This window comes from Saimiri boliviensis, chromosome 6 (assembly GCF_048565385.1).
Source record: "Saimiri boliviensis isolate mSaiBol1 chromosome 6, mSaiBol1.pri, whole genome shotgun sequence".
In the NCBI taxonomy this organism is placed as follows: domain Eukaryota; kingdom Metazoa; phylum Chordata; class Mammalia; order Primates; family Cebidae; genus Saimiri; species Saimiri boliviensis.
The window spans coordinates 54,212,511-54,226,928 of record NC_133454.1 but is presented as its reverse complement, the minus strand read 5'-3'; the positions used below and the strand labels follow the sequence as shown (position 1 = coordinate 54,226,928).

The 14,418-nt window shown below is 54.6% G+C and overlaps 1 protein-coding gene across 16 annotated transcripts in view; it reads right to left on the bottom strand.

The window, feature by feature from the left end:
- PHLDB1 (pleckstrin homology like domain family B member 1) overlaps positions 1-14,418 on the bottom strand; it is a 52,797-nt gene that overhangs the window by 12,772 nt on the left and 25,607 nt on the right. For 5 of the 16 annotated variants that reach the window (XM_074400693.1, XM_074400694.1, XM_074400690.1 and 2 more), the window contains 13 exons: positions 13,574-13,846; positions 13,008-13,148; positions 12,766-12,903; positions 10,019-10,147; positions 9,518-9,673; positions 6,082-6,192; positions 5,830-5,919; positions 5,089-5,232; positions 3,347-3,514; positions 2,730-2,870; positions 1,190-1,330; positions 946-1,048; positions 450-494 (listed from right to left, as the gene is read on the bottom strand). In XM_074400693.1, coding sequence (XP_074256794.1) covers positions 450-494; positions 946-1,048; positions 1,190-1,330; positions 2,730-2,870; positions 3,347-3,514; positions 5,089-5,232; positions 5,830-5,919; positions 6,082-6,192; positions 9,518-9,673; positions 10,019-10,147; positions 12,766-12,903; positions 13,008-13,148; positions 13,574-13,846 — 1,780 coding nt within the window. The remainder of the gene's footprint in view (positions 1-449; positions 495-945; positions 1,049-1,189; positions 1,331-2,729; positions 2,871-3,346; positions 3,515-5,088; positions 5,233-5,829; positions 5,920-6,081; positions 6,193-9,517; positions 9,674-10,018; positions 10,148-12,765; positions 12,904-13,007; positions 13,149-13,573; positions 13,847-14,418) is intronic. The other 11 variants (XM_074400691.1, XM_039470384.2, XM_039470383.2 and 8 more) reach the window with 11 other exon arrangements.

Sequence of the window (14,418 nt, the reverse complement as noted above, 5' to 3'; positions counted from 1 at the left end):
GTCTGGCTTCAGTGCTCTTTCGCATCCTGAGTCCACACAGGACACCAGACCTACCCAAGTAGTGCCCAGGCAGCATGACAGCCAGCTGGCTCCAGCTCACAACCAAGGCCTAAGTAGGTCTCAGCAGAAAACATGCACCCACCCTGCCTGCTGGAGAAGGGAGAAGGAAGAGATGGCAGAAACCCCATGAGCACCCACAGTGCCAGTGCAGACCCCCCTGCGATGCAGAAGCAAAAGCAACAAAAGCAGGAAAGAAGGCAGGGGAGACATGGGAGAGCACAGCTGAGGCAGAAGAGAGGCCAGCTAGAGGGGTGAGGCCAGCGGATACCCCAACCCAGCTCAGCCTGGGACCTGCCTGCAGGCAGGGGGGCCTGGGCAGGACACATCATGCTGATGCCAGGGCAGGGGCTGTCTGGCCAAAGCAATGCCCTCCAGGACCAACGTTCTACCTGCTGGTTCGTCGGTTGGAAGGGGCTCGGCAGGAAGCGACTCGACTGGCGTAGGGGACCCCGGGCAGAGGGTACGGTAGAGACACAGAGGGGGTAAGAGGAGAGAGAGGCACAGACATGGGCTTTCAAAACAACCAAATTGCACACAAGCAACAAGGACCCTTGGGTCCCCAGAGTATCTCAGGCAACCATTTCTAGAAGTCATCAAATCCATCCCCTGCCTCCAGAGAGGGCAATGTCTAACCCAACTCAGGTCCACAGGCACCTCCTTTATTGGCTAGGTTCTCTAGGAAAGACGTCACAGCCCCCTAGACCCTTAGTCTCCTGCCCTGAAGGCTTTTGATAAATATCCCAGAAGCTCTTCTTTAGGTACCCAATCTAAATCCTTTCTGCTCTTGCCTAGATCCCACTGAAAGGAAAAACATCTGGTGAAAGGTGTGAGCATGGAGGAAGGTCCCCTCAGGAGAGCAGGTGGGCTGGCGGTGCAGTCACTCACCCTTCTGCTGCAGAGCTAGCTGGCGCTTGGTCTCGATGTCCTGGAGCGTGGCTGCCAGGTTTCGAGGAAGACTGCCCGTGCCATTTTGGGTGAGTAGAGCACTCTGCAGAAGAATGGAGCATTTGGACCTGGGCTCAGAAGGTCCTCAGCCCCATTCCCAAGGCTTTTATGGGTGGTCTTGGCCTCTCCCCAGCATGGCAGTCTCCCCCTGCCACATGTGCAGCCCCACCCACTGTCCTCAGACCTTTGGGGAGGGGCTACGTCCCAAGGTAGCCACGCTGAGCTGGGAGGAGGAGGAGGATGAGCCAGAGGAGGAGGGGAGTGGGCCACTCCGCGTCCGGGGAAGGGGGCTGGTGGCCTCGCCATCCATCTTGGAGCGGTAGACCTGGAGAGAAAAGATAGTGCCCAGTGACTTCTGGCTCCCCCATGGGCCACCTCCCCCATGTCACCTCGTCTGGCTGTGATCTGAAGTACCGCCCTGGCACCAGGCCTCTGAGGCCTTCTGGCTCTGACAACCAGGTTGAGCCTCCTGAGCCAGCCCAATGGCCAGATGCTATTGGCACCTGGCAATTCTCCTTTCCAGGCTGCTCTTCCCTGGGCCAATCCCTAGCCCGACCCTGGGTCTAAGAAAAGAGCTGTAAACAGACCTATGCAAGGATTTAACGTCAGTCAGGCAGGTGCAGGAGACCAACCAGAAGCTGAGTTCCCTCTAGTCCTAGCTCAGCCACTAACAGGCTGTGGGACTTTGGGCCACACACCTCCCTACTCTGGGCCTTGACTTCCTTATCTGCAAAAGAAGTGGGTAGGACTAGACTAAATAATCGCCAGACTCCCCTGAAGCACCAGCATGCAGTGAACATGGCCTTTAGAGTCACAAACCCTGACTTGGCAACAGCTCTGCTGCTTCCTAGCTGTGTGGCCTTGGAGAGATTACCTATCTTCTCCAGGCCCCAGTGTTTCATCTTTAAAATAAGAGTTCATTTACCTCAAAGGCCAATGGTGATGATTAAGAGAATCAAAACATGTTAAAGCGTCTAACCAGTGGGGTACACAGTACAAGTATTATATGATCAAACTCCTCCCCAGGGAAACCTGACATTTTAGCTGAGGTCAGTCTTACAGATGCAGTGCCTTCATTCAAGGTATGATCTTAAATGGTAAATCTTAGGCACTGCAGCAGGTCAGTGAGGGAAACCTGAGCGGAAGACTATCCCAGCCCCCTTTCCCACTCCATGGTCAGTTGCTTGCTGCAGTTTCAGATAGACCCACATCTTCCATGGCAACCCCCAGGAGACTTGGGCTTCACTTCAGAGTCTTTGCCCCTTCTTTTCTGCTTCCAAGTGTAACCCCTGGAGAGACCAGGACAGCAAAATACTGGCAGTTCTCCCAGGACACACTAGGTCCAGTTGCAACCGGCCCAAGAGCATGTCAGGTCCCCAGATTGGGTGAGAAGCTCTGGGTGTGGGGCTGCCAAGCATAGGCCAGACCCACAGCCTGGCTTAGCACAGGGCACCAAACAGATCCCAAACTGATCACAGCTCCAGAACCCACTTCTACTAGACACTCATCAGATAGCTTTAGACTCAGGAGGCTGGCCCTCTGGTTGTCCACATGCCAGGATGGTTGCCCATGGAGTGACCCTCTCAGGGACCAGAAACGCCCTCATTGCCCTTGCTGGGCTGACGCCTCTGCTCAAGGTGCTACTGTGTGGCTGATGGATTGGCAGCAGGTATCAGAGTGAACAGGTGCAAAGGCTGGGGTTGGACGGGCTGTGGAGGGGTTACCTGCAGCTGATGGGAAGCTTTGGCAGGCAGAGGCGGGGGAGAAGAGTGAGGGGAGGCTGCAGCAGGGCCAGTCCCCAGCCCGGCCATCAGCTCCTGGTACCACTGCTCTAAGTCTACAGCAGGGAGCAGCAGCTTCTCCATCTGGAGGTGGGAATGGGAAGGGGAAAAAGGGACAGGAGAGGAAGGAAAGATGGAGAGGAATGGCCAGGAAATAAAGGGGAAAGAAAAGGCAGGAGAAGGGAGAAAGAAGAAAGAAGAGGAAGAAGGAAGGGGAAGGTTAAAGGAAGGCCGGATCAGGGAAATGGACAGGAAGGTGAAGGAAGAAGGGAAGGAAGGAAGGGAGAAAGGAGAACATCAAGAAAAAGAAGAGAAAAACAGTGAGACAATAGTTGCCCTGAATGTACTAAGGGCAAAGAGAAACAGTCAGGGTACAACTTCCAGACCATAGACATGTGCTACAATGAAACCAGCCACCGGACAGAGCTTGCAGGCACTGGGCACTCCCTTTGGGCTGGCCCAGAGCCAAGAGGCCAGGTGAGCAGGGGTAAAACACACATGGAGCACACCAGTCATGTTGGGTGGGGGGGGGGGGTAGCAAGAACTCACAGACCACCAACCTTGGGTGAAGGCGTGATGGAAGCGGAGGAGGAGGGCAGCATGGGAGGAAGGCAGGTGGTGGGAACCAGGTCCCGGGAGGCGGAGGCCCAGGGAGGAAGGTCTGGCACAGGGGCTGGGGGCATGGGCGAGGTGCCCCGCATCACCTTTAGCTGCTCAAGCATCACGTACTTGGGGCAAGGCCAGACGCAGGAGGGAATATAAGAGGTTAATGGGAATAGAACACATGAGATGGCCCTACCCACAGGGGGAGGTAGGGAAAGGGCAGGAAGTAGAGAGCCTGCAGCCTAAAAGAGCCAGAGTCCTCTCAACTCAATGCCCTCATCCTAAAGCAGAAGGCCTGCCCCTCCCCAGACCGTAGGAGCTAAAGAAAGCTCCCAAGGCCCCAGGGAAGAAAAGAAACCACTCCCAACCTCCTGTTGTGCAGGCTGCCCTTCTCCCTCACTGCACTGTCAAAGATAGACCCTCCGTCCCTCCAGCCCCACCCAGGCCCAAAGGGGAATCTAGGTCATCCATAAAGAGGTCCTTGGGCATTGGTGGGAACACTTGATGGCTGGTACCTCACTGTCAGGCAGGGGCTGGGCGAGCACACTGGGGGAGGTGACAGAAGCATAGGGGTCCAAGCGGGAACACAGCTGGAAAACTTCTGCCAGGGTCACATATTCCTGGGGTACCCAGTGAAAGGGGTAGGGATGGGCAAAGAAGGGGTTAAGCGGGTTCAACAAGGTGCCCAACACCCCAAACTCCATGCCAGGCCACAGGGCTGTCACTCCATGTCAATACAAAATCCAAGGCAGGAGTGGGATACCTACTATGCCCATAGATGGCTGCAGGGAGTGACGGAGAACAGAAAAGGGCAGCAGAATCAACTGTCTGAAGGCTCCTCCTGCCCTCCACTTTTGGAGCCACCTTGGCATCCAGTCCTGGCCCAGGCAGACCCTGAAGGCCCATGTCTTAATTCGCCCTGGGCTGCGGGTGGGCAAAGAAGCCCACAGAACGCCGTCTAAGGTTCACTGAGGATCAGAACCCAGCTCCCAGAGACCCCACCTGTCTCCAACAACCTGGGCATCCCCAGTGGGGTACACACATGCAGCACTGAACAACAGTCATACCATTCCCCAGGGCCCCCTCACACCCCATCAGCCCAGGCAGGAGCTAGAAACAGGTGAGGGAAGGTAGAGACAACACCAGGGCCTTAGCAAGGAACAGCTAAAAGCCTGGCAGAAAAATAGGCCCACTGCCCAAGGTAAGTCCTCCATGGAAAGAGGCCAACACATTCAACTGTGGGTTGGGAGAACAGCGACTGTCGTGTTCATCACCTGTCCTTAGAAACTGAGTTTATCTGGGTGCTGGGAACATGGTAGACCTCCACAATGCATGCCAAATCAAAGCACAGGATCATAAGCCTGCCCTACCCAAGGGGCCCATTCAGGCCTAGCTCTAGAACCAGGCTGTCCTCTGGGGTCATGGAAAAGGAAAATGAGCCCGAGGGCCCAGTATGTTGTGAGAACTGATGATTGGCATGCAGCATATAGGCAAATTCATATGCAATTCAATGGGCTGCCCAGGCACTCTATGGAATGGCAGCATGGCACGCTCACACACACTCTCCCAAACGCTGGCCAGCCAGGAAATTATCACCACATGCCCTTCAGCTAGACCCTGGAAGGAGCTGTAGGCAGGGGCTCAGCGGGCAGCCAGGCAGGCAGTGGGCAAAGCAGAGCACGCAGTTAGCTGTGATTACCTCTTGTGCTTTGGGGCAGAGAAGAGTGGACACAGGTGGGATTAAAGAGACAGAGGAGGCCCCAGCCTGAAAAGACCCTGGGAAAAGGCCCAGAGCCTTAGTCCCCAGCCCCATGTCTGAGGACTCGGAGATGAGCAGCTCAGCCTACAGAGAGGGGACATGGTGAGGGCTGCATCCTTCACACTCAACCCAGCTCCCCACCCCAGGCCTAAATTGTTTGTGTAACGAGGCAGGGAGGGAGGGAAAGATGTTGGTAAACCAGATATGTTCTATTTGGAACTCACTCACCAGACATACAGACCTGGGGAAGAACCATTTATGGGGCCCCAATGTCCTCTTCTGAGACAAAGGCCTAACTCAGGACTGAAGCCCAGGAGCCCCAGCATCAGCACCCCTAGATCTCTATGGTCCCCTTCAAGGTGAGTCCATCCAGCCCAGCCGCTACCAAACCTCTGAGCTGTCTGCCCACCCAACACAGGCCCCAGAGTCCCCACATATATTCAGCCACCAAAAACAGTGAAATCAGTGGGCTCCTGGGAACCCAAAAGGCAACTAAATGAGGTAGCTGGTAGCCACGGAAGGTCAAACCCCGGAGCCTGGGGCCATTCCTCCTCAAATCTCTCCCATTCAGGAAGATGCCCCCACACGACCTCAGCCATTGGGGTGAAAGTGCCATATGTTACTCAGAGCCTGCTGGGACACCCCTTGGGCCTGAAGCTGGGACTAACTCAATCATGATACCTCTTTGAGGGTCGATGTGGTCTTCGGGAAAGGCCTGCCCCCTGTGAGTGAGTGGTATCTCCTTTCCAGCATAGTCAGTTTCTCCTTCTCCTGGAAGCCCAGAGTGGCAGAGTGTCAAAGAGGAGTGGGAGCCAGGAGACTGTGTGAGGGGGGCCCCGTGCTCCACCCCAGCACATTTGCACCCCAGCCCTTCTGCACTCCCCTCCCGCTTACCCTACTCCAAATCCCTCAGCCCAACCCAAGGGGCACTACCTTTTGCAGCAGCTGTAAGGAAGCATTCTTGTCCCGGGCCAGGCGTTCCGACTCTTGCACAGCCTGAGCCCGGATCTGCCCGGCCTGACTGTCGAGGACGGCCAGGCGCTCCTAGAGGAGATGGGGTGGTTGGTCAGGCCCTGGGGAGACAGGGCTGAGCCCAATGTGAGAACTGGCTGGTTCCCCTGCCCAGAGATTCAAGGCTCAAGTGAAGAGGATCAACCGGCTCTTCCGCTTGGCTTCAGCTTACCCTAAGAAAACTCAGGCTGCCATGTAGGCTCCTTCTCTCGCACCTCCCTCCCACCCTTGACCAATGACCCTGTATTAGGCATACCACCCAGATCCTCAAATCTCCCTTCCCTTACCCCACGGCTAATGGATCCCAAAGTCTGGAGACACTCCATCTGCCCTATTCCCCCATCCCAACCCCACTTGCCACCACCCAAATCCAGGCCCTCTGCTTCCCTGGCCTGGACCTTCTCACCAGCCTCTACTTCCACTGTCAACTTCCTGATCCACTCCACACTGTCACAAATATCTTCCTAAGATGACTTTGAGGTGTGTTATCTTATCTGAATTTTCTAATTTTTCTAAAAAGAAAAATTACTTTCTAAAAAAAATATTACCTGAATAATTTTTTAAAAATTCACAAGTAAGGTCAGATCACGCCTCACCTTACAATCTTTCAGTGACTCCTCATTACCCACAGGATAAAGCACAAACTCCTTACCAGGCACTCAGGGCTCCCAAACTGGTTCCACGCTTTGCAGCTCCCCTCCCTCCTACTGCCTCCACGTCCTCTTAGCTCAGCCACACTGTACACTCAGCTGTGTGGCTGTAAACTCTCAGGCCTTTCTTATATTGCTTCCTTAGGCCAAAGGAGCTGTCCCAACCTTCTCTATAGGTAGAGAAGATTACTTATCATCTAAGACCAGACCAAATGCTACCTTCTCTCCAAAGTCTTCCTTGATGCCACTCAATTTCTTTGTTCCTTCCTATATGTTCACATTACCCTGTATCACCATCTGCCTTTATTATTGTTATCTGTGAATATATCTGTTATCACCACCACCACACTGCCCCAAATGTAAGATCCATAGCAGAACTCATATATTTTCTGTCTTTATACCCCAGTAGGGCTTTTAGCCCAGTCCTGGCTCAACAATCATGTGCCAAAAGGCAATAAAAAGATAGTAAGTAAGGGGAAAGGATGAGGAACGGGAAAAATGGGCTGGGTTAATCCCAGGAGGGCTTCCTGAAGAAGGCGGCTTTAAACTACTACCCTTAGGAGCAAGTCATGGGACAGGAAAAGTTAAAGAAGGATGTCCTAAACCTGGGTCAGTCTAAGAGAAGACCAAAGTAGGCTGGCCAGGTGCGGTGGCCCATGCCTGTAATCCTAGCATTTGGAAGGTCAAGGAGGCTGGATCACTTCAGGTTAGGAGTTCGAGACCAGCCTGGCCAACATGGTGAAACCCTGTCTCTACTAAAAGTACAAAAATTAGCCAGGTGTGGTAGGGGGCACCTGTAATCCCAGCTACTTGAGAGGCTGAGGCAAGAAAATCACTTGAATCCAGGAGGTGGAGGTTGCAGTGAGCTGAGATCAAGCCATTGCACTCTAAACTGGGTTACAAGAGTGAGACTCTGTCTCAAAATCAACAACAACAACAAAGTAGGCTAGGCAGTAATCCTCACAGCAAGAGCTGCCATTTACTAAGAACCCATTAGGAGCCAGTTATTCTGCTAAATGTTTTTCATTTGTTATGTCATTTAATACATTCCCTTATGAGGCAGCTGCCTTTATACCCACTTTACAGGTGAGAACACCAACATATTTAGGAGCTAAGATCTCTTAAACAGCTAAGTGGTACAACAAGGATTAGAAACATCTATTGGAGTCCCAGGGCAGTACCCTGAGCCACTATGAGTAAGAGTGGAAAGGGCAGGGGAACACAGGGCACCAGGGCAGACAGAGCCTAAGGTGGGACACTAGGGTCTGGGGATGAAAGCTGGACAAGATTCCTAAGGAGGAGCATGGGGAAGAATGTGACACCCCAGGTACCAGGGGCTGAGCTCCAGTTTCCCAGGAGCCAGGATGGGTCTGGGAAGAGGAATCCACTACTGCCAAGCCCTCCCAAACTCCCTGGAGCTTATACCCACCAGAGCCCCAAACGGATGAGATTAGCTGATCTACAATTCCCTACTGCATTCCCTCCAGAAAGAAAGAGGGAGAGGCTAGAGAAGTGTCCGCCCCTAGCCTCAGTGCAGTACAGTGGAAGGAACATGTGATTTGGGCCAGCAGGCCTGGGTTCCAATTCTAACTCTGAAACTTATATAATGGGAGGTTTTGGGCAAAATATGTAGCTTCTCCTACTCCTAGTTTCCTTGTCTATAAAATGGGGAGAACAGCACTTGCCTTGTGGTACCATCCTAAGGACAGCATGAAGTAATCTCAGGAAGGCTCCCAGCAGGGTGCCTGACACACACCCATGTGCTTAAGTATGTCAATTTTCTTCCTGCCTTTCATCAGTCAGCCTTATATCACGGAGAGCAGCATAGGACCTAGACTGAAGGAAGGTCCAGCAGCTCCCCACTTACCACCAAACCCAGGCTAGCCAGCAAATCCCCTAAGCCAATTTTAGACACCCCTCCTCAGTCTCACCACCCTCACTTCCCCTGCATTCACTCTAGCCAGGAAAAATGCACGTGCATGCCTGCGTGTGCACAGCACAAGCTTCAGCCATAAGAATGGAAGCTGCTTGAGCCATCCTCTCCAGTCCCCTCCCTCACCTTTTCCCAGCCCTTACTAACACATACCTCCTCCCAGCTTTACACCCCACCCTGACACACAGGCACCTGCCCCACCATCCTGTGGTCTGGCCGAGAGCAGGAGCAGACCATCACAGTCTTTAGCGTGTCAGAGCCAGCCAGGCCACAATGCCCAATCCCCTTGTTTTATAGCTCAGCCAAGGCAGGGCTGAGCCATGGCTGGAAACCAAATGAATGCCCTATCTCGGGCTCCTAACCGGCTCTAATATCCAGATCTCAAATCTTTCTGTGTCCCAGCACTCCCACCAGACAAGAGCTCTGCAAGCACAGGGGCCAGCTGCCTCCTTCATCTTTCACCTTCCTGCCAGGCCAGTCCCAAGCTCTGAATGAGAGCATAATCCATTTTCCACTGGAAGACTGAGAGGAGTCAGAGCTTAATAATACCGTAATAGCTATCCTTCACCGAGTGCTTACAACAATCACATCCTATTTTGTCTTTACATCTTGTTTAATTCTCACAACAGCCTGTTCTAATTCTCATTTTACATACAAGGAAACCCAGGTACGAAAGGTGAAGTTAACTCTTGTAAGGTCATTGCGATTCAAACCCAGGTCACTGGCCTCCAACAGCACGCAGCAGGGAACGGGGGGTGGGGGGTGGGGGGCACACCTTCCTCTTGGCGATGCTGCGGAGCAGCTCAGCCTTGCTCCGGAGCAGCCCCTGGCCGGCCAGCTCGCGCTCCTCCTCCACGCGGCTCTCCCGCTCCAACTGCTGGAACTCCAGGTCCTCAAAGAGCTTTGTCTCAGTGTCCAGGGCCTCTGCCTCCTTCAACGACAGTGACAAAGGGGGTTGGGTGGCGCTTGCAATGCCACTCTGGGCCTGGAAGGCCAGGCCACAGGGGCATGCGTTGTACAGGGCTGGACCCGGGGAAATTGGGTAAGAAACCTGCCTCCACCCAACTCCCGCTGTACTTGGCCTTGCTCTTTCGCGGGGCATCACGGCCTGGAGCGCTGATACCCCCCAACCTTCCCGGTTCCCTCCAAGCCGCAGCACCGACCCTGGTGTCCAGCAGGTACTCCAGGGGCCAGGCGGTCCCGTCCCACCGCTCTCCTCTCTTCCTTCTGGGGCGTGGCCCGCAGGGGCCGGGGGAGGGGGGGCGGTGGAACTGACCCTTCTCAGCTGCTCCTGTAACTGTTCCCGCACTGACTCGGGGCAGTTATCGAGCTGTGTCTGGAGCTCGGCGTAGAGCGCCTGGCGGGCCTCCAGGTGCCTCCGTCCCGCGGCCAGCTCCGCCCTCTCCTGGTCGGCGGGAGGGCGAGGGAGAGGGCGGGGCACAGGGGAGAAACAGAACACACACTCCTCAACTCCGGCCCGGCAGCGGCGGGAGGGGAGCGCGGGAGGGCGGCCAGGGCGGGACAGAAAGGGGGTCGGCAGCGGGGATTGAAAGAGGAGAAAAAAAAGCCTGGAATCAAAGAGGAGAATAACCAGGAGAGGGGAAAGAAAAGAGTAGAAAGGGAAGGTGAGGAGGGACAGAGGTGAAGAGGGAGAGGGCCCGAGGCCAGGAGCTGAAGGGTAACACAGCATTCGGAGGTGCAGGGGATGGGGTAACATAGGCAGAGGTGTGGGGGCAGGGCACAGATTTTGGTCTCCTGAGTCCCTAGAACTGAAATTGTTGGGTAGGTCCTGAGAAAAGGCCCTCTGTTTTCTCCAAACCAGTCAAAGCTGGTTCTGCATCACAGAATCAGAGCCTCCAGCTCTCATCCCTCCCCTTCTACCACAGCCCGGAGACCAAAATTTAACCCAGGGAAAAAGGGTAGTGATGGTGAGGGTTAAATCCACGGTTGATGGTGAATCAGGAGCTGAGGATGTTAAGGCAGTGCGGCAGAGGGGACCCCAGGCCAACCCCCTTGGCCTCCCACCCCTCCTGCCCAGGGTGGGGGTGGAGTGTTGGCCCTGCAGGCTGAACTTCAGGGATGAGGGTTGCAATTAGTTCGGGCCGTTGCCATGGAAATAAGAGTCCCAGGAGTGGATACAGAGGGGGTGGACGATTCTGTCTGGGGTGAGATGACACCTCTGAGGGCGGGAAAGGGGACGAGGGGAGGGTTTGGTGAGTCACCCCTCAAAGGACAGGCAGAGGAGAAACTGTGATTACTGATTCCAAAGCCAGAGTGGAGCCATGGGCTGGGGGCAGGGGAGGGAAGCTGAGTGAACCGTCTACACCACTGCCATCACTACCACCATCAGCACCACCTTCACTACCACAACCTCAAATAACTTCTCTCTTCCCCTGAGAGAAAGCGCAAGTCCAGGCCTCCAAGAAACTCCAGGTCAGTGGGAAATGAGGTCAGGCAGGTTCCTTCTGGAATGCTGAGCTTTATCCCTGGGAGTAAGGCCCTGTGCTGAACCCAGCCACTCCCACCCCTCTACCCCACTCATCTACCCATCCCCAGAGAGGAGGACTGATCAGGCCAGTTCCTGGAGTCTAGGCACTTCCCCATCCTTGGACTCAGCCTTTAAAATATCCTGTGCTATAGGTGGCTCAGGGGTAGAGGAAAGAGTAGGGGCTACCCATTACCAACCTCTGATGGGTATCTGAATTTGGGAAGCCCCAGTGGAAAGCTAGGAAGAGTGGCCACTATGTTGGCAGAGAGGTCCTGTTCAAGCTCTCCAAGGCCTTGTCCACAACTGGGCCTCTTTACTCCTTGGCTCCAGAGGGCAGGTAGGGGAATAGGTGGCAAACAGCCTGCTCTGCTGTGTGGGAAGCTGCCAGGAAGCTTCCTTGGGTTATCTCGTGCTGTCCTTAGACAGCAGCCTAAGACAGCAGCCCAGGCATTTCCAATGGAAAGAACTCTTCAGGCTGAGCAGCTCCACAGCCAAGCATTTCCCCCACCCTTATACTCCTCTGCCAATGCCCCCTTGAGTAAAGTTGAGCTAATTCTTGCCAAATTCTTTCTGATCAAAACTCTGGGGTCCCACACCAAGAAAAGAAGGAGGTAGCATTAGAGGGGAGAGGCCCAGGGCACGGAGGTACCCATTGAGTTAGTGCAAAAGTAGGCATGGCTCAGCCCTGCCTGGGTGGCACTGGCAGTTAGGGGCATGCAGAGCCCAGGACAGTGATTAGAGGGAACGTTAGTGTAGGCCTAGTTGGCAAGCATGGAGTTAATTTGGCACAGAATTTGGGAGTGTGGTTTTGAGGGCCAGAGCCAAAGCTCCAAAAAAAAAAGAGTCAAAGAATTTTTAAGATCCTCAAAATTGAGGGTAGGAGGAAGAAACTCAAAAAATCCAGAAGGAAAATTAAATTCTTGGAAAAATACTGTCAAATCCAGAAATAGATGACCCCTCTCCACTTCAGAGCTTTTGGCATGGTGTTGGGCATCTGGGAGTAGCCCCTGCAGGCTGGCACGAAATCTGAAAGGGGCAGGGGCAGGAGCAAGGATCACCTGCAAAGGGAGGCTGCAGATTCTGAAGGCTCGGGGAAGCAGAGGCCCAAGGGCCATCTCCCAAAGATCACAACGTAAGCACTTGTGGCATGCTTGGAGGGAAATGTTCTCCAGACGGTGGGACCCAAACCTGAATCACTCCCCAATGTCAATCCCTTGGGTTGTGCTCACTGCGCAAGAAGGGGCTTTGGCACTTCCTAGAAGGGCCACAAAGGGCCAGGGATGGCAGGCACCCAGGCACCCAGAGGTAGCACACAGACCCAGACAGAGGAGACCCCAGACACCAGACCAGCCCCTGGCAGTACCCTCCAAGCTGGGACCTTCCACAGAGGACGACAAGTCACACTGTCCCTGGAGAGACCACTTGTACTGCAGAATGGTTGATGAGGTGAGAGGTACAGGGCCCCAGAGAAGACATTTCTCCTTTTCTCCCAGGCCACTGGTACCCAGCACTAAGCAGGGCCAGGTGTTGGTTACCTTGTCCCTCTCCTTCTGGATGCCTGTCTCCAAGGCCACCAGCTTCTCTTGCAGCTGGTCCACTGCCTTCTGCTCCTTCTGCAGGAGTGAACGCTCTGCCTCCCTCTCTCCCTGCAGCAGTGCCCGCTCCATTTCGGCCTGGGGGAAGACACCAGGGTCCCCGTCAAAGCAGCTGACTGTGGCCCCTCTCTGGGGCCTTCAGTTGGCCTAGGGAAGAGTCCAGCTAGGGCCTTCATGCTCACCTCTCGGGCTGACTCCTGCAGCTGCTGCTCTAGCTCCTTCACACGGACCTTAAGCTGCTCCACGCGTCCCAGCACCTGAGCCCGCTCCTCTTCCAGGGCTAGCACCTCTCCCTGGAGCTTGGTACTAGGTGCATCTTCATGCTGGAGGGGAGGGAAGCCATCAACTGAGGAAGCCTAGAAGCCTAGAGCCTTTTAGGATCAGACTAAGAGAATGGGTTGCCTATTCCTCCAGTCACTTGCTGAGGAATAACTGGACTGAGACAGGAGGCTACCTCTCCCTTTAAGGAGAGCAATAATGGCTCTGCTGAAGAGAATAAAGATTTACCACTGAGTGCCAGGCCTGGGTGGGGCCCCAAGGAAAGGCAGGTCATAAAGCATATTTATAGCTTGGAAAACTCATCAACACCTCCCTTCTCTTCCTTGTCTCATTTCTGCACCTCTGCTCTCTGTCTCTTCCCAAATTTGATCCTTCCCCTCTCTGGACCTTGGCATTCACTACCCCAGCCTCCTCTGCCCCAAGCAGGCCCAACTTCAGCTTCTTTGTCCTGCCCACCCCTCCACCTCACCTCCTGCTGGGTGCTCTCAGTGCTGCTGCACTCCTCCTTGAGATTTTCCTCATCTGAGCGCTCCATACTCTCCCATAGGCGTTGGGTGGCAACTCCAGGCTCCTCGCTGCTCCGCCCAGAGGCTCCTGCAAGACCTCGTGAGGGCCTTCGGCCTGCCAGTGCCAATGCTGCAGTGGCCTCCCCAATGCTGGGAAGCTCCTCAGCCTCAGGTCCCCCATCAACCCGGGTGTATTCGGCACACAGGTTCAGGATGGTCTCCAGGCGCTGGCGTTCCTGGGGAGGATGGACAGAGCAGGACATGAAGGGGAGGAGGCTGAGCCCTGGTAGAGCCTCCTGTCAGGAGAGCAGGGTTACTGGGGGCTAGGGCACCAGTGTCAAGTCAGGAGAGACCTGACCCCAAGATCTGGGGGAGGCAGAGGGAAACAGGGTGCTCCAGAAGTGGGCAGGAAGAACCAGGCTGTTGTGCCACCTGCTCACGTGGCACAACAGCCTGGTTCTTCCTGCCCACTTCTGGGCCAGCCCCTTCCGTCTTCCTGTTCCTTTCTTTTTTCAATCTACCCCAGGACAGGGCTTCCTCATGGACGCACAGGAACACACCAAACACATATGGAAACACACTTTTAAGCAGACTACAGACCACAATGAGACACAGATAAACTCAGGTGCTCGTGCTGACACAGGTACACACAGATTTACAGACAGAAGGACACCCTGACACACCAGTGCTGATGCACAGGCACACAAAGATACAACATGTGCACTGGCCCTGCATTAACAGGCAGGTACAAAGACACCAGCCCTGACATGCACAAATGCACACTGATGCACACTCACAGAAAAACACA